This window comes from Lissotriton vulgaris, chromosome 1_2 (genome assembly GCF_964263255.1).
Source record: "Lissotriton vulgaris chromosome 1_2, aLisVul1.2, whole genome shotgun sequence".
Taxonomy (NCBI): Eukaryota; Metazoa; Chordata; class Amphibia; order Caudata; family Salamandridae; genus Lissotriton; species Lissotriton vulgaris.
The window spans coordinates 165,519,865-165,542,528 of record NC_141686.1 but is presented as its reverse complement, the minus strand read 5'-3'; the positions used below and the strand labels follow the sequence as shown (position 1 = coordinate 165,542,528).

At 47.6% G+C, this 22,664-nt stretch overlaps 1 protein-coding gene across 1 annotated transcript in view; it reads left to right on the top strand.

The window, feature by feature from the left end:
- Nucleotides 1-9,440: 9,440 nt before the first annotated feature.
- TMEM178B (transmembrane protein 178B) overlaps nt 9,441-22,664 on the top strand; it is a 626,040-nt gene continuing 612,816 nt past the window's right edge. The window contains exon 1 of the mRNA XM_086953038.1: nt 9,441-10,967. Coding sequence (XP_086809164.1) covers nt 10,586-10,967 — 382 coding nt within the window. The 5' untranslated portion in view covers nt 9,441-10,585. The remainder of the gene's footprint in view (nt 10,968-22,664) is intronic.

The following is a 22,664-nucleotide window of genomic DNA, read 5'->3' as shown; positions in this document are numbered from 1 at the left end:
TGGCCAGGCGCTGCCAGTGTTGTTCCTGGTCCTCAGTTTGCGGACCATGTCCTCAGTTTGAGATTCTCCGAGGTCTGTAACCTCCTTCTTGGGCTCCCGGACACAGGAGTGGACCTCAATGAATAGAGAGCCTATCTCATTCTTGAGCTCTGACATGTATGAGGCCATAAAAGCTTGAGTGACAGGTGGTGAGTCCCCTCCAGTCTGTGAAGCCACCTGTGTAGGGGTTGATGCGACCGCCTTGCCCCACATTGCAGCTACAGGGTTATCCTTGGGGGCCGCCGCCGGGTCTTTTCCCACTTTAGTGCATGTCATCTCCTATATATGTACGGCCTTCAACAGCGCCAACCGTAGGGGCCAGTGGGTGGTCATAGGGTTGCACGAGATAGCCTGGCTGATGAGGATTATGAATCCGAAACCTGTCCCAGGATGCTTGGTTCCGGTCCAGGGAAGACATGGCTTGGCAGTTCGGGCTGGACTGTTCCCATGAGGCACATGGTCAGACTGATTTGCATATGGCCATGTCTGAACTGGGGTGGCTGAGTGAGCTAAAGAATGGTAATGGATTAAACCCAGATCAGTTGACTGGGGGTGAGTGTTTGATTTGCTCAAACGCTCTGTCCATCATCCCCTTTTGTTTCGCTTTGTTCGCCCTAAGTTGGCAGGGTATGCTCAGACGTGAGTCCCTTACTCACTTGGCCACTGGATTCTAGATAGCCTGGCTGATGAGGATTATGAATCCGAAACTGGTCCCAGGATGCTTGTTTCCGGTCCAGGAAAGACATGGCTTGGCAGTTCGGGCTGGACAGTTCCCATGAGGCACAGGGTCAGAGTGATTTGCATATGGCCATGTCTGAACTGCGGTGGCTGAGTGAGCTAAATAATGGTGATGGATTAAACCCAGATCAGTTGACTGGGGGTGAGTGTTTGATTTGTTCAAACGCTCCGTCCATCATCCCCTTTTGTTTCGCTTTGTTTGCCCGAAGTTGGCAGGGTATGCTCAGACATGAGTCCCTTGCTCACTTGGCCACTGGATTCAAGATAGCCTGGCTGATGAGGATTATGAATCCGAAACTGGTGCCAGGATGCTTGTTTCTGGTCCAGGGAAGACATGGCTTGGCAGTTCGGGCTGGACTGTTCCCATGAGGCACAGGGTCAGACTGATTTGCATATGGCCATGTCTGAACTTGGGTGGCTGAGTGAGCTAAAGAATGGTGATGGATTAAACCCAGATCAGTTGACTGGGGGTGAGTGTTTGATTTGCTCAAACTCTCCGTCCATCATCCCCTTTTGTTTCGCTTTTTTCGCCCTAAGTTGGCAGGGTATGCTCAGACGTGAGTCCCTTGCTCACTTGGCCACTGGATTCTAGATAGCCTGGCTGATGAGGATTATGAATCCGAAACCGGTCCCAGGATGCTTGTTTCCGGTCCAGGGAAGACATGGCTTGGCAGTTCGGGCTGGACTGTTCCCATGAGGCACAGGGTCAGACTGATTTGCATATGGCCATGTCTGAACTGGCGTGGCTGAGTGAGCTAAAGAATGGTGATGGATTAAACCCAGACCAGTTGACTGGAGGTGAGTGTTTGATTTGCTCAAATGCTCCGTCCATCATCCCCTTTTGTTTCGCTTTGTTTGCCCTAAGTTGGCAGGGTATGCTCAGACGTGAGTCCCTTGCTCACTTGGCCACTGGATTTTAGATAGCCTGGCTGATGAGGATTATGAATTCGAAACCGGTCCCAGGATGCTTGTTTCCGGTCCAGGGAAGACATGGCTTGGCAGTTCGGGCTGGACTGTTCCCATGAGGCACAGGGTCAGACTGATTTGCATATGGCCATGTCTGAACTAGGTCGGCTGAGTGAGCTAAAGAATAGTGATGGATTAAATCCAGATCAGTTGACTGGGGGTGAGTGTTTGATTTGCTCAAACGCTCCGTCCATCATCCCCTTTTGTTTCGCTTTGCACAAGAATGTGCCTGTGTGTCAAGTGTACTTGCTTCACGTCAGTTGGGGGGGGGGCTGGGACTAGCCACTTCAGGCTCAGCAGTAACACTGTGGTGTGTGTCAGATGAGGTGGGCCGATCACCTTTCGCATGTGCGGTCTCGTCACCGCTCCCCGCCCGCTTGAGAGGTGTGCTATCTTGCAGGTCAGTGGAGGCCAAGAGGTTCAGGGTATGGATCAATATGGGATCGCATGCAGCTACTCCAGTGCCTAGTCGAGAGGCGACAGTCTCAGGGGTCAGGGCTATACAGATCAGTCCGTCTCCGCCCAAGGCCGACAGCTCACGGTTGCCCCCTCCAGCCCCCGCACGTCCCCTTACGGTATGCAGTGCACTGTCAAGGTGTTGTCTGGGTAGGTGTCCAGAAGCCGCAATGGTCAAGCAGATGGGGTGGCGCAGCGGGGATCGTCCAAAAGGTGCCCTAGGATGTGCAGATAACGTGTCCTCGTTCCCAGGATGGTATTGTGCGTGTGTTGCAACTGTCCCCTTACAGCCCACGAGCAGAAGGATGAAAGCCACAGGTTGTGCAAGTGTCTCTGGCGAGATCGCAGGGTGCCATCCCCACCAATTCCCCCAGGGGAGACACCAGCATCAGGAATGCCAGTCGTCGGGGCCCCGGTGTCCGCTCAAGCGTATCTTCAATATGTCAGCCCAGGCCCGGGGCAGGTGCAGAGTGTATGGGCCTCGTGGGGCAGTAGGGTGCGGGAGCCAAGGAGGGGGGCGTGGAGGGGCAAGTCAACAAGAGGTGTCCCCACCTCTCACACCCCTCCCGCGCTGTATGTCCGCGTTACTGGTGCCCAGCAGCAGGTCAATCAGGGAAGGTGCCACCTCCAAGCCAGCTTATCGCCAGTGTGCCTTCAAGCCTTCCACCCGCCCCACACCGGTTCCAGAGGGGTAGGCGAGGCCCAAGGGGATGTTCCCAGTCACACAGGGGCCGAGGCGCTTTACAGGGCAGTGAAAGTGCTTGCTCCAGGGATCCCCCACTGGGCCCACAGCGTTTCCCAAGGACCACGCGACTAACCCTGCACCAACTACTCGCGGGCTCCTCCTGATCGTCCCAGGCAAAATGGCGGACAACACCACAACAGGCTCCTGGAAGCAAAGGGTTCACACTCACTGATGGGGTCTTCTTTGTCATCCCCTGCCAGGATCCGAGTGATGCTGTCGCCTGTCAGCTCCAATGAGAGCTCTGTCGGGCCCGGGGAGGCAGCCTGTACTGTCCCGTGTCGGGCGACACCTCTGGCGCAGTGTGCAAAATGGTGCCCCAGAGCCAGCTACAAGGCCATTTGCCTGCTCTCAGCCGATCTCCCACGCCCTTCTCTCTGGGGCAGGTGCCCCGCTGCTCTGCCACCTAATCCGGTGCTGTGTATGTCCAGGGGGTCCTTGAGTGCACTGGAACAGCTCTTACCGCACGTCAAGGGACCCCCGGTCCAGGCACCGTAAAATGGCGGGCGGTCCGACCTGCAGGTTGATGTGTTGTGGCGTCTTTACCTCTGCCACACCTCTGAGCGTTCCCTCATTCCACAAAAGATGCACCTTGCCGTCTACCACTTCTTCATTGTCCCCTTCCAGGGTCTGGTTGCTGCTGTCACCTAGCAGCTTCAAGGAGGGCCCTGCCGGGCCGGGGTAGGCGGCCTGCAGTGTCCCGCTCTGGGAGATGTCTCTGGCGCGGCCTGCAAAATGGCGCACCAGCGCCCGCTACGAGGCCATTTGCCTGCTCTGGGCCGATTTCACTCACCCTTCTCCCTGGGGAAGGCACCCCCACTGCTCAGTCATCCACTCCAGAGCAGTGTATGTCCAGAGGGTCCCTGGGTGCCCAAGAACAGCCCTTACCGCACGTCAGGAGACCCCCGGTCCGGGTGCCATAAAATGGCGGGCGCTCCGAACTACAGGACGATGTGTTGCGGAGTCTTCACCACTGCCGCCACCTCCGAGCAGTCCCCAGCTCCGCAAAAGGCACCCCTCACCATCTGCTAGCATGGCACCCCCAGGGTCGGTGTCAGTGCGCTAAAATTGCTTTAGTTAGCAGTGGCTGGCCGGAGCTCCCTCAGCGTGCGTCCTACTGCATTGCCAGATAGACCATGTCCCCCAGAATAGTCATTTTTATTGTATATTGAAATAATAATTAACTGTTGTTGTGGTCATGTCTAAATTAGGCAGAACTTGTGGCAGATTGACACAAGCGCTGGTGTTGACAGTTAAGTGCTGGTGCCAGCTCAAATTAAGCACTGCTAACAACTATAGAAAAATAGAGACTCCTTGGCAAACTCCCAAGAGGGAAAATGTGACTGCGAAAAACAAACTTTAAGTACCTGAGTATTTGGGGCCATATTATCAAGAACGGCGATATCATTAACGCCGCTTTAGCGACAGGAAACTGCTGCTAAAGCGGCGATAAGGGGCTTGATAATATGCCCTTGTGAATTCCCATAGAAGCCCGGTTCACACCAGAACCTGGGCTTCTATGGGAATTCACAAGGGCATATTATCAAGCCTCTTATCAAGCCTCTTATCGCCGTTTTAACTGCAGTTTCCTGCTGCTAAAGCGGTGATAATGTTATTGCAGTTCTTGATAATATGGCCCTTGGTCTCTTAACCCCTTCGCTGCTGATGACGAGCTCAGCTCGTCATCAGCCACGGTGGTCGTGTGCGGATGACGAGCTGAGCTCGTCATGTAACGCGGTATTTTTAAAAATGCCGCACAGCGGAAAAATAACCGCCGCAGCGATGCGGTTAAACTGGGATATCACATCATGCCTTCCCATACACAGGTTGCAGTCATCATTATATAAAGGAGGATTAGTCTCCTGTCATTCAGCAACTCCTCAACAAAATCAGCAGCAGCTATCAGACTCAGAGCATGGAGCCACTCAGCTTCCAGTGGTCTACGGCCAACAAATTCATCTCCCACATCCAACCACTACTAACAGCCAACATGCCAGCTGAACAACAGGCTGCCACCTCTTACAGTGGTCTTTCTAGTCCCTCAAAAAAGCACCACGATTGCCAATCATGAGGGCCAATATATACTTCCTGAAATCAAGAGAATAACAGCACATCTTTCTTTCTACAAGGATTTCACATCAACTACTAGAGAATATAATCTGCCCACTGTATCTGTGGGCTGTTAAACACATTTTAGGTCTTGGAAGGAAGATCATTGAGTAGACAAGCCATCACCAGTGTAGTGGAAACACCAGGATTTGTGCTTCTCAGGAGAACACAGATTTTGCAAGTGTAAGAGCACAGTCAACAATGAAGACCCTTTATCGTCATCCGCAAAAAATTGCATAAAAGTTGCTCATTGAGGTGCTTATTTTCAAGACCATTGCGCCGCCGGTGCGTCACTTTTTTGGATGCACCGGCGGCGCACAGGGCCGGACTGGGAACCAGAACTGGCCCTGGCAAAGTGCTCGGCCGGCCTCCCCCCCCTTGGGGTTGGGGAGGAGGCGGGGGGTGCGACTGTGCTCTGTGCCAGCAAAAATGGCCCTATAACATAAAATGGCCACCAGGGGCCCATAACCGGCCCCCAACCATGCGGCCCACCGGGCGATTGCCCGGTGCCCGCAACGGCCAGTCCGGGCCTGGCGGCCTAATGGGCTTACCCAAGTGTACAAGGCCACGTAAAGTCTCCCTGCATGACTTTTCATGACCTTGTATATATGGGCCCCTTTCACGCATTACTCTGTGTGAAAGGGGCGTTCCATGGGTGTTGCTGTAGGTATTCCCATGCAACATCCATGTGACTTGACATATTCCCAGATTTACAACACGCTGTAAACTGGGAATGTGTGAAAATCCTACGCCTCACCTGGGGATGCATAGGAAAGGCACAATAAAGAGAAAAACTTTTATTTCTCCCAATTTTTTCTCTTTCTATGCATTCTGCATTCTGTAGTACGCATAGAAAGAGGAAAATGCCATTAATTATTGCTTTTGTGCAGGAAGTTGTTCTTTCCTGCACAAAAACAACCACCCCCACAATGCAGGCACCCTTACAAAATGACGCAAGGGTATCTGCGCTGGCACAAGGTAGCCAATTCCGCATCAGCGCAGGCGAAAGCAAAGGGATAAGTTGTATTGTTGGTAATATAACCGATCCCTGTGCTTTTAAAATGGCGCAGAACGGCGCAGCTAAATGGCTTGCGGCACCGCGCGGCATCATTTCCTTGTAGATGAGGCCCGAATGTCCTTGCACCTCCATTCCCTCATCAGTCCCAATACTGTACGCACTCTGCATGACTGCTTTTTATTGGATGTAGCTGCAAGCGGTATTGAATACGAGGACTGCATTGTGCATACGCAGAGGCTTCGCAGATCTCCTCAGATCCATCACTCATTTGGATGTTTTAATTATAAATCTGCTTACAGGATCACATTTTGTTGAAACCAGAACGTTATGACATTTTGGATGTCTGTTGAGCGCATATGCCTTCCTGACGCTGCTTGAAAGTGCTGCAAAGGAATAAAAGAGGCAGTAGCAGGTAAAGAGATGTGGGCCCTCCGTTGTGAGTGCTTGTGCAATGCTTGCCTCCGAGGCTGTTTCAGAGGATTAAATGGGATAAAGGCTACGGAAGGAGGTCACCATGAAAGGGAGGGACAAGAGCACGGAAAGAAGGATTTATATTGTTTCATATGAAGTATTACAGTTCCTCTCTTCCTTTTCTCTCCTTCCCCCTTCTGTTCCTTGTGTAGTGATGTGACAGACCTCAAGCAAGGAAGAAAACAACATTTGAAAAGCCTCTGGTCTTTTCAAGCAAGTAGCTGATTGGACCTCTGTCCACTATCAACTCTCCACCCAATCCTCTTTGGTGATTTTCCGGAAGCTTCTGAAGACTTGGCTCTTTTCTCAGGCTTATTAATTCATCCTCTTCTTTTATTTTCATATACCTTTATGTGTGGACTGTGCCTTGATGCCCTTTGGGTTAAGTTTGCGCAATATAAATAAACTTTCATTCATTCATTCATTCATTCAGGTAGGGTAGTGTGCGTGCTGGGGGGAGATACATTGGGCACTGAAGGTAGGTTGAGCATATGCGTTGCCCGCAGGGAATAGCAGATAGCAGTCCCCTGGTAAGAACCACATCACTCTTCATGCATGGCCGAAGAGAGGGCCTGTTGGTAAGGATGAAATACACCAACAAAAGCCACTTTCTCTCCTGTTTGCCCACCTGGGGTTGCCTGGAGTGCTGGCAGGGTTGCCCATGAAGCTAAACTTGCATTGTTCATATCTAACATTACTCAAGAACTCTAGATTTGACAAAAACCACATGTGTAATATACTGACTTATACCGACAGCCATTCCTCTTAATCTATTGGTTTGTTGTTGTGTCATTCACATTTTTCTTCTGCTGCTACAACATGGAACAAGGGGTAGGGGTCAGTCATCTGTACTTTGCTGCGAGTTATGGCCTTCTGTCCGGTCAGATAGAACACATCCACACAAAAAGTAATTCCCTTAACTGTCAAGACCTTATCGATCTAAACCAACTGGCAACGTGTGTTGGTTTTTTTTCGAATAAAAACATCTTTTTGCTTTTAGCAAATATTTTTATTTTTGTTTTTGATTTTTTTTTTTTACCGATAAGGACTTGGCAGTTTCTCCAATCATAAAGTTTTACAAAAACCATGACAAAAAAATCAAACATTGCCAAATCCAAACGCCTGGCCAACAGTGCCAAGTCTCTCAGCTTTGCCAATGCTTGTTATTGAGGTATACAACAGTAGCAGTGACGTGAAGGATAACTGAAAATAAGATCCAAGAATAATAAATCGGGTTCTCCTTCTATTACGCATGAGCAACATTGTTTGTTTGTATGGGTTTGAGTTGGGGGTATTTTTGGGATGAAAATATCCCCCTAAAAAACATTTTTTTCTAATTTTCCAGCGGTAATGCACGGTTGACTGCCCCCCTTTGATTTGAGGGTGCACGGAAATATCCAGACGGTCTGGGATATGCACCTCTCGAGCACCGGCTGACTGAATGTGCCCCTCCCCTCCCTGTGCCCCGCGTGGCAGGAGGAGGGGCGGGGGCGAGCAGTCACACCAATCCTGTGTTTATAGGGAATTTAATTTCTCGCTCAACACCATGAAAAGAGATTAAAAGGGAATTGTGGGCTTGTCTGATGTCAGGGGGTTTGACAGCAAGATGCAGCCTGACCCAGCCTTGCTTGTCGGGCGGGGGGGAAGGGAGAGGGAGGCGGGGCCTGAGTCTCCGGCTGCTGTCTGGAGCAGGAATGGGGTGGGGAGGGACTGGGGGATGCAGTCGTTTACCTTTAAGGAGCCTGGGAGAATCAGATATGGAACGCACGTTGCCTGGGTGAGCTCACTGGCTGGAGCTGTTTGTGTGTCTGTGGCGGCAGAGAGAGAGAGGAAGAGCGAGAGGGCAAGCTAGAAAGGGTAAGACCGAGAGAGGAAGCAATAAGAGAAAGGGAGAGAACAGAACCAGAGAGGGGAGAGCTGAGAGGGAGAACAAGCGACAGGGAAGGCAAGAGACAGAGAACAGGAGAGGGGCGAAAGAGAGAAAGAGCAGGAAAGAGAGAGAGAGCGAGCGAGAGAGAGAGCACACAGACACGCACAAAAAAGGACAAAACCAATCCAGGTGCAGGGGGGCGGCTCAGCTCTCTTCTCACCCCACCCCCTTGGCCTGCATTCCAGCTCCTGCCAGGGACCCTGCTGCTTGAAGGAGATGGATGGTGGATCCTGGATACAGGGGCTCTGCTGCCCCCACAGACGTGCCTGCGCCCGGAAGTGCTGATGATGCTGCGAGTCCTGCTCCCGGGCAGCTGCTGAGCTCGAGGCGAGCAGAGCGGCCGGGACCTGCTACCGGGGGATGCTGCGGGCTCCTGCTTCGCCTCCGCCTCCGCCTCACTGTGTGCACAACCACCAGCCTCCTCAGATTCGGCCTCCGACCCGCGCCTCTTTGCTGCAAGCAGGCCCAGGGCACCCGTGTGCAGCCTGCTGCCCCCCGGCCCAGCCCTGAGGTGCAGGGCTCGCTGCTGCTGCTTGCTGTCCATGGCCTACCCGCGTCCCAGACAGCCAGAGGCGCATCTGCACGGACCCCCCAGCTGAAGAGCCCTGCGTCCATCCCTGCTTCCAGCCTGCACAGGCAGCTGAATGTACCCCTTCCTGCAGAGCTGCTGCGCCGCTTCCTGCAGACTGCCGGCCAGAGCGCTCCGCCCCGCTCCGCAGACTGCTGCAGCCTCTTTTGTCCATTTCGCTGCCCAGACAGCTCTCCGTGGTGCTGAACATCACGGACCGCTGTCCATGGTGCTGATGGTGCTGAACAGCACTGACCGCTGCCAGGTGCGCTGTCCTGGGTGCTGAGAATCACTGCCCGCTGCCAGGTGCGCTGTCCTGGGAACTGAATTCCTCTCCCCGCTGCCCGGCCTGCTCCTTGCCTTCCTGGATTTACCCCACCAGGGTCCTGTACCCGTGTATCCCTTTTCCTCGCGGCTCTTCTTCAGCATGCTGCAAATGACCTGCTATCCAGGGCGCTGAGTGCATGCACCTCCTGCCCTACTGCCCCGCTGCTGTCCAGAGAGAAGGACCACCTTCCTGACGCCTGTTCCCTCGGTGGCTGAATACATTTGCTTTGTTCTTAAAAAAGCCTCTTTCATGCGCAGATTGTAGACTGAACCAAGACGGCCAGGGAGCCTTCTCGCTTGCTTTTGGCTGATCCCTTGTACAGAGGATATTTAGCACCCTGATTTTACAACCCTTTACACCAGCTGGCTGACCTAGATGCACCTTTGCTCCAGCGGTAGGGACCCTTTGTCCCGCTCCATATTTCTGGCTGCCACGTTATTGCTCCGCACATCAGCACCCCTGGGACCAGTACCCCAGCGATGCCAATTATTGCGCGCCCAAGAGCCCCTGCCAGTCAAGTCGTGAACACGTCTTCGCGCTGCGTTGCCTTACAGACAGGGTACACAACAAACGCCCACGCCGTGGAGTGGCAGCGGGGGAAGGAAGGGAACGGACTGATATGCGAGTTTTGAAACCTGCATCCTTGTGCCTGAGCAGCCGCTGGAAGCACGCTGCCATTACAAGGGACCTTGGAAGCTCGAGCGCCTACCAAGGGGGTGGGCTGCTTATAGCCAGTAAGGAAGAGGGGGACCTGCTTGCACAAACAAGGCCTTGACTAGTGTTAAGAACGCAAGAACTCGATGACTGCAATGGGTTCTACATGCCGCTGTTGGATCTTCGCTCCAGTATCCAGTTGAGAAAGACACTGCTGCCGTCCGTTTGCCCAGCCCCCCAGCTTGCAAAGCACCCTGCATGAGTTCAAAGAATGTCATTGGCCATCAGTGGCCTTTCTTTAATATAGCTCTTGAGATTTCCATCTGAGACGTCTAGCTTCTGTTGGTGGTAGGGTTGATCTACTTGGAATGCCACCATGGTAATAAGCTAAAATCCCCTTAGATATAACTGAGTGGTCTACACTTTCTAAAATTCAGATGTTCTGAGCCCTGGAACCCAACTGGATTTAACCCTTGGATCACCACATCCCAGGTGGGGGGGGGCGTCTTGGGTGCTGTGCTCTCTTCCATGGTGAGGATGCCCATGCTGATGCTGTGAGTCTGAGTATGGCTGCTGGAAGGTTGCTGCTCTACGCGGGTCTCTCGCTAGCCCTCTGTGCCTTGGGCATGCTGGCCGTGGCCATCTGCTCGGACCACTGGTACGAAACCGATGCCCGGAGACACCGGGAGAGGTGCAAGAGCCTCACCAACCGGAGAAGTGACCCGGGCTTCATTTATAATAACAACAACAACCTACCACTGCGAGCCAGCAGAGCCCGGCTGGACCACTGGGAAGGGAAGCTGCTGCTAGCCCGGAACAGGCGGCAGCTCTTTGCAATGAGCGCAGTGGATAAATGCAACAGACAGTACAACTCCACCAACATGGGGCTCTGGCGGAAATGTCACCGACAAGGCTTCGACCAAGACATCGAAGACCTGATTGAAAAAGGTAAGACATGTCAATGACCTGGACGTCTACCTGGTATCCCAGGGGCACATGGACTGTAGTATGATGAGGTTGGGCACCAGGGTGTGTCAATGGAAAGGACTGTGTCCACTGCGTATTCGAAGTGAATGTTTGTTTGTGGCGTGCAAGTGGCACCTCCCTAAACGGGCAGTGTAGTATCACAATCCTTCTCATTGATGCATGAAGGGGGCTTCTGAACATTGTTTTTCATCCTCTCATGAGATCCTCGGCGAGCCCTCGCTCTCACATGCATACAGATTCAACAGCAAAAATACAGCAAAAATACACGTGGTCTTGCAGTGTTGTCTAGTGCATGCATGCAGTTGTTTTTGCATTCATAACGCACCGGAGTTTGCATATTCTGAGTTTGATATAGTACAAGGTAAAACAACACCAAATGGCATTCTAACAGATATCCCCAAACGGTGTTGTTTTTCCTTCATTATTATTATTTTTTGCTTTTTTACAATATTTTTTTCTACTTCCATATCAACCGGGTTATGTTTCTTTGGTCTGCCTCCTATGAGCCAGCAAACACATTAATGGTATGCAAACCCCCTTTGTCGAAATATCTATCTATCTATCTATCTATCTATCTATCTATCTATCTATCTATCTATCTATCTATCTATCTATCTATCTATCTATCTATCTATCTATCTATCTATCTATCTATCTATCTATCTATCTATCTATCTATCTATCTATCTATCTATCTATCCTATAGGTTCTATTGCTATCCATCCATCATCCATCCACCCACCCATCCACCCACCCATCTACCCAGGCGCCCACCCATCCATCCATCCATCCATCCATCCATCCACCCACCCATCCACCCACCCATCTACCCACCCACCCATCCAACCAAATTACATATCCCTCCATAATTATAATTAATAACAGTGCTTAATTTGTAAACATATTAAAAAGTGCAGGGGCACAAAGGTTTTCTTAGGAGCCTGCGATAGTTTCACCAATTGCCAGGTTTGCCGAATAGCAAGTCTGTGTTTTCCTGATTCCAGATCATGCCTCTTGTTTTTCCCCACCCTATATTTCCAGTCTCAGTATTTCACTCCTTTAGTTTTTTTTTCATTCATGTTTTTTCTCTTTATTACTGTTTTTGTATAATTCTCGTCCGTCTTCTTTCTCCCTTTTCACCCTTTGTCTCTTGCGCGGGGTCAAAATTCTGATGATTAAAAATAATTTCCTGTCCTAAAAACTGGGTGTGGGTGCTCATCACGTGCAATCACTGGCACAGATTAAGTATTGAATACATGATAAAATTAGTCGGGTGGGTATGCATCTATCCACACATCTACTTGTTCCTTCAGTCAAGCATCCATTTAAAGATTCATCCTTCATCCTTAAACCCATGCCCCTACTCCCTCAACCAATCCCCCCTACCCAATCACTGAAGTCCATGCATCCATCATCACACCATCCACCCACCAACCAACCTACCAACCAACCGACCCATCCATCCACCCACCCACCCATCCATCTACCCACCCATTCATCTACCCACCCACCCAAACCCATCCATCCAGCCACCAGCCCATCCAACCGCCAACCAGCCCATCCATCCATCCAACCACCAACCGACCCATCCATCTACCCACCCACCCAAACACACCCACCCACCCATCCATCCACCCATCCATCCATCCATCCATCCATCCATCCATCCATCCATCCATCCATCCATCCATCCATCCTTCCACTTAGATGGATGGATACAATTGTTTGCCATGTTGAAGAGTTTCTGGTTGGCTTTAATATCGCAACACATCTTGTGTTTCAGGCGTTTTCCTCAGCCAGATTCTTAAATATCTTAGTGTGTTTCTAAGCTGGAATGCTCCAGAGTGTGTTTTAAAAGGGAATCATGACTTTGGTCTCACCTAAATATGTGTGTTCTGATTTTAAAATATATTGATATTCTTTTGCTGCTTCATGTGCTGCTTACAAGGATGTTGGCTAGCACAAGACCGGGTGTGAGCAGCAAAAGACACTTAATATGATATGTTCTTAAGAGCCCAAGAGAACATTAGGACCGGATACAAACAGGAACGTGGCCCAGATATGAATCTGGGAGGTGGTAGCATCTTATGTTACCGTGAGGCTTTTGGTTGTTATCAGTTGTGCGTTTGCTGCACAATGATTGACTCCTCTGTTGGTGGGAATCCCTGCCTCAAATGATCCAATAAGATGGATCTTCAGTACAGCTTGGGCAGTTTAGTAAGGGGTCATTGCTGTCATTCCTGCCTACTGCCCAACTGTGTGGCTTTAATGTCCATGGGCACTGGTGCAGTGCCCATGGACACGCACACCATGCCCTCTCTGGAACAGCACTTCTACTGTAGAGGGCGTCTCTAGAAGGGCAAAGACTCGGTCTAGCGAGGGGCTACCTGCAAGATGGGTAAAGAAAAGGGGAGTGACCCCACTGACCAAGAGACAGGGTACCAAATGTATCAATATAAAGAGAGTTCCCTGTATAAGAGGTTAAAGGGTGGCATACTCCGCCGTTTCGTACAGATCCACAGTAGGACAACTATTTTTTGAGACCAAGATTAGTCTCTATCCATGGGCTTATAATTGTTTTTTGGGTCCGTATCTGTGATTATTAATAGATACTTGAGTGGTATGATGGTTGAGGGCTAATGGTTGATGTATAGTTGATTGAAATTTGAAGAATCTTTAGAGTTTCTTTATATTGATTTCCTCCAAGATTTAACCACAGCTGCAAATGCCCAAAAGAGCAACCGCGTAGCGATTTCAACGTGGACAGGCTGGCGGCCTGAGGGGCATTTAAATAGTTGAGCAATGCACACAAAGCAGATACCTCGATCATTTTGCAAGAGAGAAGGGCTCACCTATAGCTGAGATCCTGATATGTTGGTGGGGGCATGGTACACTCTCAAAGGGTGGACAGAGAACATAGCCGATCTTATCAGAAGTTCATTGAAAAGATGAGCAAATTGCCAATAGAACGCTATTTTCTTCTTTGCCTGCGGCCTGTTAGGTCAAGTGTTTTAAAGCTCTGCACAGAGAAGCTGGAACAACATACCCACATCCATCAGGACCACCCCACTCTGTTCCAGGTTAGGAAAGGGTTGAAGACTCGCCTCTTTACAGAACACTACATCACAATGTATTAACCATCCACAACCTGGCTACCTCTCCTAATATTTCTTATAACCATGTAGAGTGCTGTATTGCCTTTCGGCTAGGTTAGTGCTAGATAAATAAATGTACATACAAACATAAATTGAAGCTTAAGTCTCAAATTTCAGGTGCAATATTTAGAAAGTGTAGAACATTCTACAGGTCTTTATTCTTCAGATAGTTAACTGGAAGATTTCAAAACTTTAAGAATTGGAGCCATATGTATGAATTACTGGTTGTGAAAAATTGGTTGCAGTTTGCAACAAGTATTTTTGCGACCAGTAAAAATGTTTACAAAGCGACCTGTGTAGTAATAGGTCAATTCATAAACTTGCAATTTGGAGTGGGTCACAATCCAGCGAACTTAATCAAAATTAATGATGCACATTGCAAATCGGGACTCACCCAAAGGGTGGCCATCACAGGAATAGTGTCCTGTAACGCTTAGCAGACCACTGTGCCTGTGATTGCATTTCAACAAAACAACATTTTTTTACAAGTAAATGCAGCCAATTTTCTTTTATGAAATTGTGAGTGTATTTGAAAAAGGAAATGTACTTTTAAAAAAAAAATGTGTTTGAAAGTTGGCAGTGGTGCTGTCTCTCCAACAATTTATTTTTTACTTTCACCAGGGGCAGGAGCCAAAAGGGGACCTACAACCTTTTGCAAATGGCTTACAACCCCAACTAAGGCGTCAGCAATTTTCGATATTTTGCAACTAGATTTTAGTCACCAAAAATATTGTCACACATCATTATTTGGAAGGGGTACCTACAACATTCCTCTGTTTACTGACCCTCTAAATTGGGATGCATAACACATTTTTGCAGTCGCAAACATCTGGAGTATTTGTGACTCCCAAAAAATGGTTGAGACATCTGGCCCTTGTTTCTTAGCTATCACCAAAGCTCGTACTAGCCATAATATCTGATGCCAGTTGAATTTAAGGTAAATTGCAAACTAATTTATCAATGTTAGCACTAGAGATCTGTCACGTTTCCCTCCACTTGCCAAGTATGAGATAACATGCTCTTCTTACAATAGTTTTAATATGCATTGTGTCTTTTTGCAAAACCATCTTTCCTTCTCTATCTACTGAACCCCACCACATAAGCTTTTGATGTATGCAAAACTATTTCTTGACAGAAATCTCATTTACATGTAATTATTCATGCTTGTCCTTAAAGTTCCGATTGTTCTTTCAATTCCATATCCATTGCATTTCAATTAAGAGAAATTTGATACAGTATTTTCAAAAAAGAAGACAGGCGCTTGAATTGATTTTACTTCCGCCTTCAACCAAAGGAAGATTCGGTGGATCGCCAAGAGCTATTTATCTCACACGTTACCTGGAAATCCAGCTGTTCATTTAGAAAGATATCCCTGGTCACGATGTGGTCTTCCGGCTAAATAGGGCCTGTGATGAAAGAGTTGCAAAAAATCATAAAGCAATCAATCCCACCTGGCTCGCTTGCGGGGAATTTCCAGGGAAGGCATCTCCCAGTAGAAATAAAAGTAACCACATTCAACAGTAATACAATTTGGCCTTTAGCAGGTGGTAGTGCAGCGAAATAAATGTGATGTCTGCGCCTTGGAACCAGGTCTGTTGGTTGGGTTGGGGTTCTATGAAAAGATGGCGCAGCGGAGTGAAATATAAGGGAGCCCGTGATGTCCTCACCTTCTGGACACTGTAGAGCATTCTTCATCTTGTAGAGTCATTCAAAGCAAGTTTGTTGAAGTCGCCATCATTGTTTCGACAGTCATTAATCACGTGACTGGTCTTTGTGGTGATTTACATTATAAGGCAAGCTACATAAGCCGTCTCTCTTGGTTTTGACTTCTGTTCCAACTCCACTGGTGGTTACTTCCTGATTCAGGAGCCTGGAAGCTTCTATGAGGAATCATTTGCTCTTGTACATTTTGCAGCAAGGCTTTCAGTACAAAGCCTCTATAAATTGGCCCTCATTTCAAAACAGTATAATCTTGCAGTATAATGGGCATTGCTACCCCCTCCCCTGCCCCATACTCAATTCACAGACCTCTCGTTGCCTACATTCTCTGGTTCCTGTCAATGTCCTGCTATTAGATCCCAGTTTTGTATAATTTTATTTCAATTGAGGACTCTGAGCAGGTGGTCGATGTATGCCCTCAGATTGGCACTCATTTTGAACTTACCTCTACCCATGTCCAACACCATCACCCTAAAACTCCCCACCAGCTTCAATGTTAACATATTCTCAGCATTTGCCCCAAGACAATTTACCATAGTGCTAGCCTACTAATCTTTCGTTTCTGCTTCCTGCGTCACTGTCAACTTACCTCTCCTCACATCTCACACCAAATGTCGCACAATGTCACTTTAGCGCTCTTACATCCCTAATGAAAATGTAGCAATCCCTATGTGAGTCAGTGGTGACGTACTGCTTACGTACTGCCCCATCTTCTCTAACATCAAATTGCCACTCATATTGTTCTCCAATGTCAACTTGCCACTCTGAACATACATCATTGTCCGCTTAATACGTAGGGGCTTATTTATGAGCCCCTTGTGACACTTTTGCACTGCTGTTGCGTCCCTTTTCGTGACGTAGCAGTGGCATAAATATTGCACCATATTTATAAAGTGACACATCTAGGCAAATGCATCACTTTTTAAAACCCTGTGCTACATTATGCCCGCATCAGGTATAATGTATACAGGGTGGGAGTTCTCCTGCAAGAAAGCTTTGTAAAAGTGGTGCAGAGAAATCTATCAGATTTCACGGAGCCACTTATAGGAAGCCACTGTGTCAAAACCTTACGCCTGCCTCATAGTATGCGTAAGGGTGACGTAGTTCAATAGGTATGGGCCTCCCCCATGCACTGCTGGAGTTGCGTCATGCTTATGATACAACTCCAGCAAAGTGTGAGTTTTGTACCGACAGATACGTCAGGATTCCTGATGTATCTGTCAATCCTTGCGACATGGAGCACCGTACAGTAAATATTGCTCTTGTATCGATGCAACACTTTTCATATATGAGGCCCTCAACATATACCTTAGTGTTATCTTCTCGGTCCATCTATCTCCAGGCTCAACACGGCATGTCCGACTCGGCTCAGTCTAATCTTACTACTTCCTATATGACACACTATCAAGTTACCCCTATCAAAGTCCTTGAATGTCACCTTATCACTCCTCATTGTCAGATGATCCTTCCCTATGTGATCCTATGTCAACATGGCTTCCCTAGGTGATCAAAGGTTAATTGACTAGTACCTGTGTGCATCAATATCAACTCAACTCTGCCTAAATGCCCCACTCTAAGTTAAATATTATCCACTGGCCCTGGTATTCCTTTCCTTACCAGGGTTCCTAATATCTCATTTTTGGCTCACAGGCCCTGATATTTGACTCCTCTGTACCCTGTGCCCCTGATATTCATTATTTACTCATGTACACTGATCACTGATTTGGCCATGGCAGTGGCTCCATGCTTCCTATTCTATTTACTGTGATAGTGACTTCATAGCTTGTGTGCCCTGACATTTACAGCCTTTCCCACATGTGCCGGTATCAATTTATGACTCCATGTGGCTTAATACAAACTTAAGACAGACTTAAGACAGACTTAAGACAAACTTAAGACAGACTTAAGACAGACTTAAGACAGACTTAAGACAAAATCCTAACTTAAGTCTGTCTTAAGTTTGTCTTAAGACAAATTTAAGACAAAATCCTAACTTCTATGAATACCAAAAGTAGTAAGTGCATTCTGTGAATGCCAAAAGTAGTAAGTGCATTCTGTGAATACCAAAATAGTAGTAAGTTTAGGATTGAGTCTTATGTTCATTCTGTGAATCAGGCCCTACAAATGGAAATAATCCTTATCTAAACCAAACAAGACCAAAACGACAAAAATCCACCATACATAACTCAAAATATCACTTTTAAAAGGGTGAAGCACTTCTGTCCATAGAACTTTATGGATGTATTGATTTTAGCCCAAAGTGCCCTAGATATGCAAAAATCCACAAAGGAAAACAGCTGCAGAGGAGGGAAGGCCAACCCAGCAAAGCAACAATCAGCAAAGGGGCAATACTCCTCCTTACAGCTCTTCAGCTCTTCTTCTTAGCGGAGTCTCCTTTTGATCTAGAAATGTTCTGCAAATGTGGGGTTACAGGTCCAATACTTATGCCCCTTTTGGCCTTTGTAGTAGGCATACTTCAAAGGAAAGTCTTTGTTGTCCACAAGATTCTGCCTCGCCATACCTTGGCTCCTGACACACCACAGGGCGGTAGAGAAAGCATTTTGAGAATCCAGGCACAGCCCTATTCAGGTGTCAGTGACTCCTCCTCCTACCACTTTAGCTCAGAGAGGCCCATCTGCCTGGTTATGGGCCATCAGGACATGCAGGGCACACCTCAGATCCCTTTGTGTGACTGTTTAGACTGAATGCATAAACAATGCAGCTGTCATTCTAAACCAGATGTTGATTCCATAGACAGGCAGAGACACAGAATGGTAAAGCAAGACAATGCTCACTTTCTAAAAGTGGCATTTTCAAACACACAATTTGAAAACCACCTCCACTAAAATATATGTTTTTAAATTCTGAGCTCAGGGAGCTGAAACTCCAAATCTCCATCTCTTCCCAATGGAAAGGTACTCTTGTAAGATGTTACAAGGTAGCTCCAATGACAACCTATGGGAGAGAAAGCATTTGCAATAATGAAAAAAAAATTGGCAGCATTTCACTATCAGGACATGTAAAACACACCAGTACATGTTCTACCTTTTACATACACTGCACCCTATCCATGGAGCTAGCTTGGGCCTACATGTAGAAAAAGGGAAGGTTCGGGCCAGGCAAATGGGTGCATTTGCCAGGTCAACATGGCAGTGCAAAATTGCACTCACAGACACTGCAGTGACAGGTCTGAGACATGTTTACAGGGCTACTCATGTGGACGGCACAATCCGTGCTGCCGGTCCACTAGTAGCATTTGGGTTACAGGCCGTGGGCACACACAGAGCACTTTACTAGGGACGTGCCAGTAAATCAAGGATACCAATCATGGATAACCAATCACAATTATATAATTTACACATAGAGCATATGCACGTTAGCACTGATCAGCAGAAGTAAAGTGAGCAGGGTCCTAAATTCAACAAAAACAGGTCAGAAAGAATAGGAGTAAGAAGGCAAAAAGTTTGGGGATAACCCTGCAAAAAGGGCCAGGTGCAACAATAATATTCAGGGAAGATAACACATATAATACAAACAGAAAAGAATGTGACCTCTTTGCACTTTGACCAATAGGGAACTAGAAATGTCATGCAAATTCATGAATACATGTGAGTATGTAGAAGAGTACTCCTTAAGTGCTCATAAAATATTTTTTTTATAGGCCTCAGTAAGTTCAGTATTAAGAAAGCATCTTATAGGATTTTTTTATAGGGAATGTTGTCAGTAATCTATACCAGATTAGTGGTCCTCTCACTGTAGAAGACCTACTCCTCTTCTTTTGTCATCTTTAGTGAAACAGAAAGTACATTTTCTGCAAATAATGTACAAGTTTAGTGGAGAAGCATTTCATTTTCTATCGGAGGACCCACACTAAATTAAAGATAAAGTATGACAACAGTGCCGGGCAGCGTGGCCCTGGATTTGACCCTAGTTGTATTTTCCAAGTTACACCACGAAAGAAGCAGGACCCAGGCCTGAGCAGTGTAAACAACGCTTGCTTGTGAGTTCTTTCAAGGCTCAAGGGAGGATTGCAGGATGGATTTTAGAGAGAGTCTTACAAGTAATGCGACTATAAACAACAATTACAGGGACTGTGTCTGCTGTTCCAACAACATCACTGCCTTCAAATTAAACAGGCATTATCCAAAGCAGTACTTACCCCGTCTTAGGCAGTTTAAATACTAGGTTTGACATTATGACAATTCTCATAATTAGTACTGCCAGTGCTACCACTGAGTCAGCAGTGCAGCCCTAGCAACTTACGGCCTGAGGCAACAAGATGTTTCAGGGAATAGTCATGGCTGGTGCTGGCTTCGGTGTGACTTACACTGGAATTTCCAGGATATTCTTACTTACAGAAGAAAGATTTGTGAATTGGGCAGTAAGGGACGGATCTAGGCTTTGGAGTTTGGTTTAATGTCCATCAGGGCAATGGAGTACTTTACTATCTCACCCTGACAGACATTTGGTCCAATGAATTTAAATATGTCTGTTGGCTCCTGGCACAGCTTTATGCATTGGCAGGAATCACCCGTAGAGCGGTTCCCGACAGTGATGGATACGTTTGACGGATGGCTCTACCAAACATGGTGGTTGGATGACAAACTTTCCAAAGTTTTATATTTTTCATAAACAAACTCCAAAAGTGGGAGTTTGTTTTTGAAATTTTTAAAATGAATGGTACCCACACCATGGGAGGTTTCCCCGTGATGTGGGGTGGGAGGGTGTTTTTGTATTTTTACTGTCCAAAAACCTGGCAGTGATAGAAGTAAAGCCATGAGACAGCCCACTTTAAATTGGGCGGATGGTCGGATGACTTACCTCTGTACTCTGTTAGGCCATTGCAGGAGTATGTCGGTGATGAAGTCGAAGTAGGCTCTGTCGTGGATAAACTGTTGGTCCACCCAGTAGGGTGGGCTGACCAACAGTTTGGCCGAGAGGGTATCCCGTCACTGCTGCTCTCTGTTCGACCTCTAAATCACTCCCTTAGTAGCAAACACCACACATTTCACCAGTGTAAGGCATATAAATTAAGTAACTATCAGCCTCCCTACTGGTAGTGCAATCTATAGTAACACACAACTATCAGTACTATTATCACTAATGGAAGCCATAGTGAATAAATGACTATCAGTGCTTGTGGTACTGCCACGGCTACAGTCAGTGACAATACTACGAAGCCACCCTAGCATTACAATCACCATCAGTGGCAGTATCACCATTGAAGTCGTAGTCTGTTTGAATAAGTGCACTGGTGCGGAGTACCAACTTTAGCTCACCAGCCATTAATGTCTTCTACGTACCACCAGCCCTAGCTTTAGAGGCTGTGTAATTATCAAAAGCGGTACAAAAGGGGGACGAGCGTCTGAATCAATCAAACACTCACACCCAGTCAACAGATCTGGGTTTAATCCATCACCGTTCTTTAGCCCACTCTGCCACCCCAGTTAAGACATGGCTATATGCAAATCAGTCTGACCCTGTGCCTCATGGGAACAGTCCAAGCTCAGTACCACTAGTGCAACCCTTTGTATCTCAGTGACTATTAGTTCTCAGTATCACTCGTGCAAGCCTTTGTATCTCAGTGACCATTAGTTCTTAGTACCACTCATGCACGCCTTTATATTTCAGTGACCATTAGTTCTCAGTGCCACTCGTGCACGCCTTTGTATCTCAGTGACCATTAGTTCTCAGTACCACTCGTGCAAGCCTTTTTATTTCCGTGACCAATTTTTCTCAGTACCACTCTTGCAACCCTTTGTATCTGAGTGACCATTAGTTCTCAGTACCACTCGTGCAACCCTTTGTATCTCAGTGACCATTAGTTCTCAGTACCACTCGTGCAACCCTTTGTATCTCAGTGACCATTAGTTCGCAGTACCACCCGTGCAAACCTTTTTACCTCAGCGACCATTAGTTCTCAGTACAACTTGTGCACGCCTTTGTATCTCAGTGACCATTAGTTCTCAGTACCAGTCATGCAACCCCTTGTATCTGGGTGACCATTAGTTCTCAGTACCACTCATGCAACCCTTTAAATCTCAGTGACCATTAGTTCTCAGTGCCAATCGTGTAACCCTTTGTATCTCAGTGACCATTAGTTCTCAGGACCACTCACGCAAGCCTTTATATCTCAGTGACCATTAGTTCTCAGTGCCACTCGTGCGGAGTACCAACTTTAGCTCACCAGCCATTAATGTCTTCTACGTACCACCAGCCCTAGCATTAGAGGCTGTGTAATTATCAAAAGCAGTACAAAAGGGGGACGAGCATCTGAATCAATCAAACACTCACACCCAGTCAACAGATCTGGGTTTAATCCATCACCGTTCTATAGCCCACTCTGCCACCCCAGTTAAGACATGGCTATATGCAAATCAGTCTGACCCTGTGCCTCATGGGAACAGTCCAAGCTCAGTACCACTAGTGCAACCCTTTGTATCTCAGTGACTATTAGTTCTCAGTATCACTCGTGCAAGCCTTTGTATCTCAGTGACCATTAGTTCTTAGTACCACTCATGCACGCCTTTATATTTCAGTGACCATTAGTTCTCAGTGCCACTCGTGCACGCCTTTGTATCTCAGTGATCATTAGTTCTCAGTACCACTCGTGCAAGCCTTTTTATCTCAGTGACCAATTTTTCTCAGTACCGCTCTTGCAACCCTTTGTATCTGAGTGACCATTAGTTCTCAGTACCACTCTTGCAACCCTTTGTATCTCAGTGACCATTAGTTCTCAGTACCACTCGTGCAACCCTTTGTATCTCAGTCACCATTAGTTCTC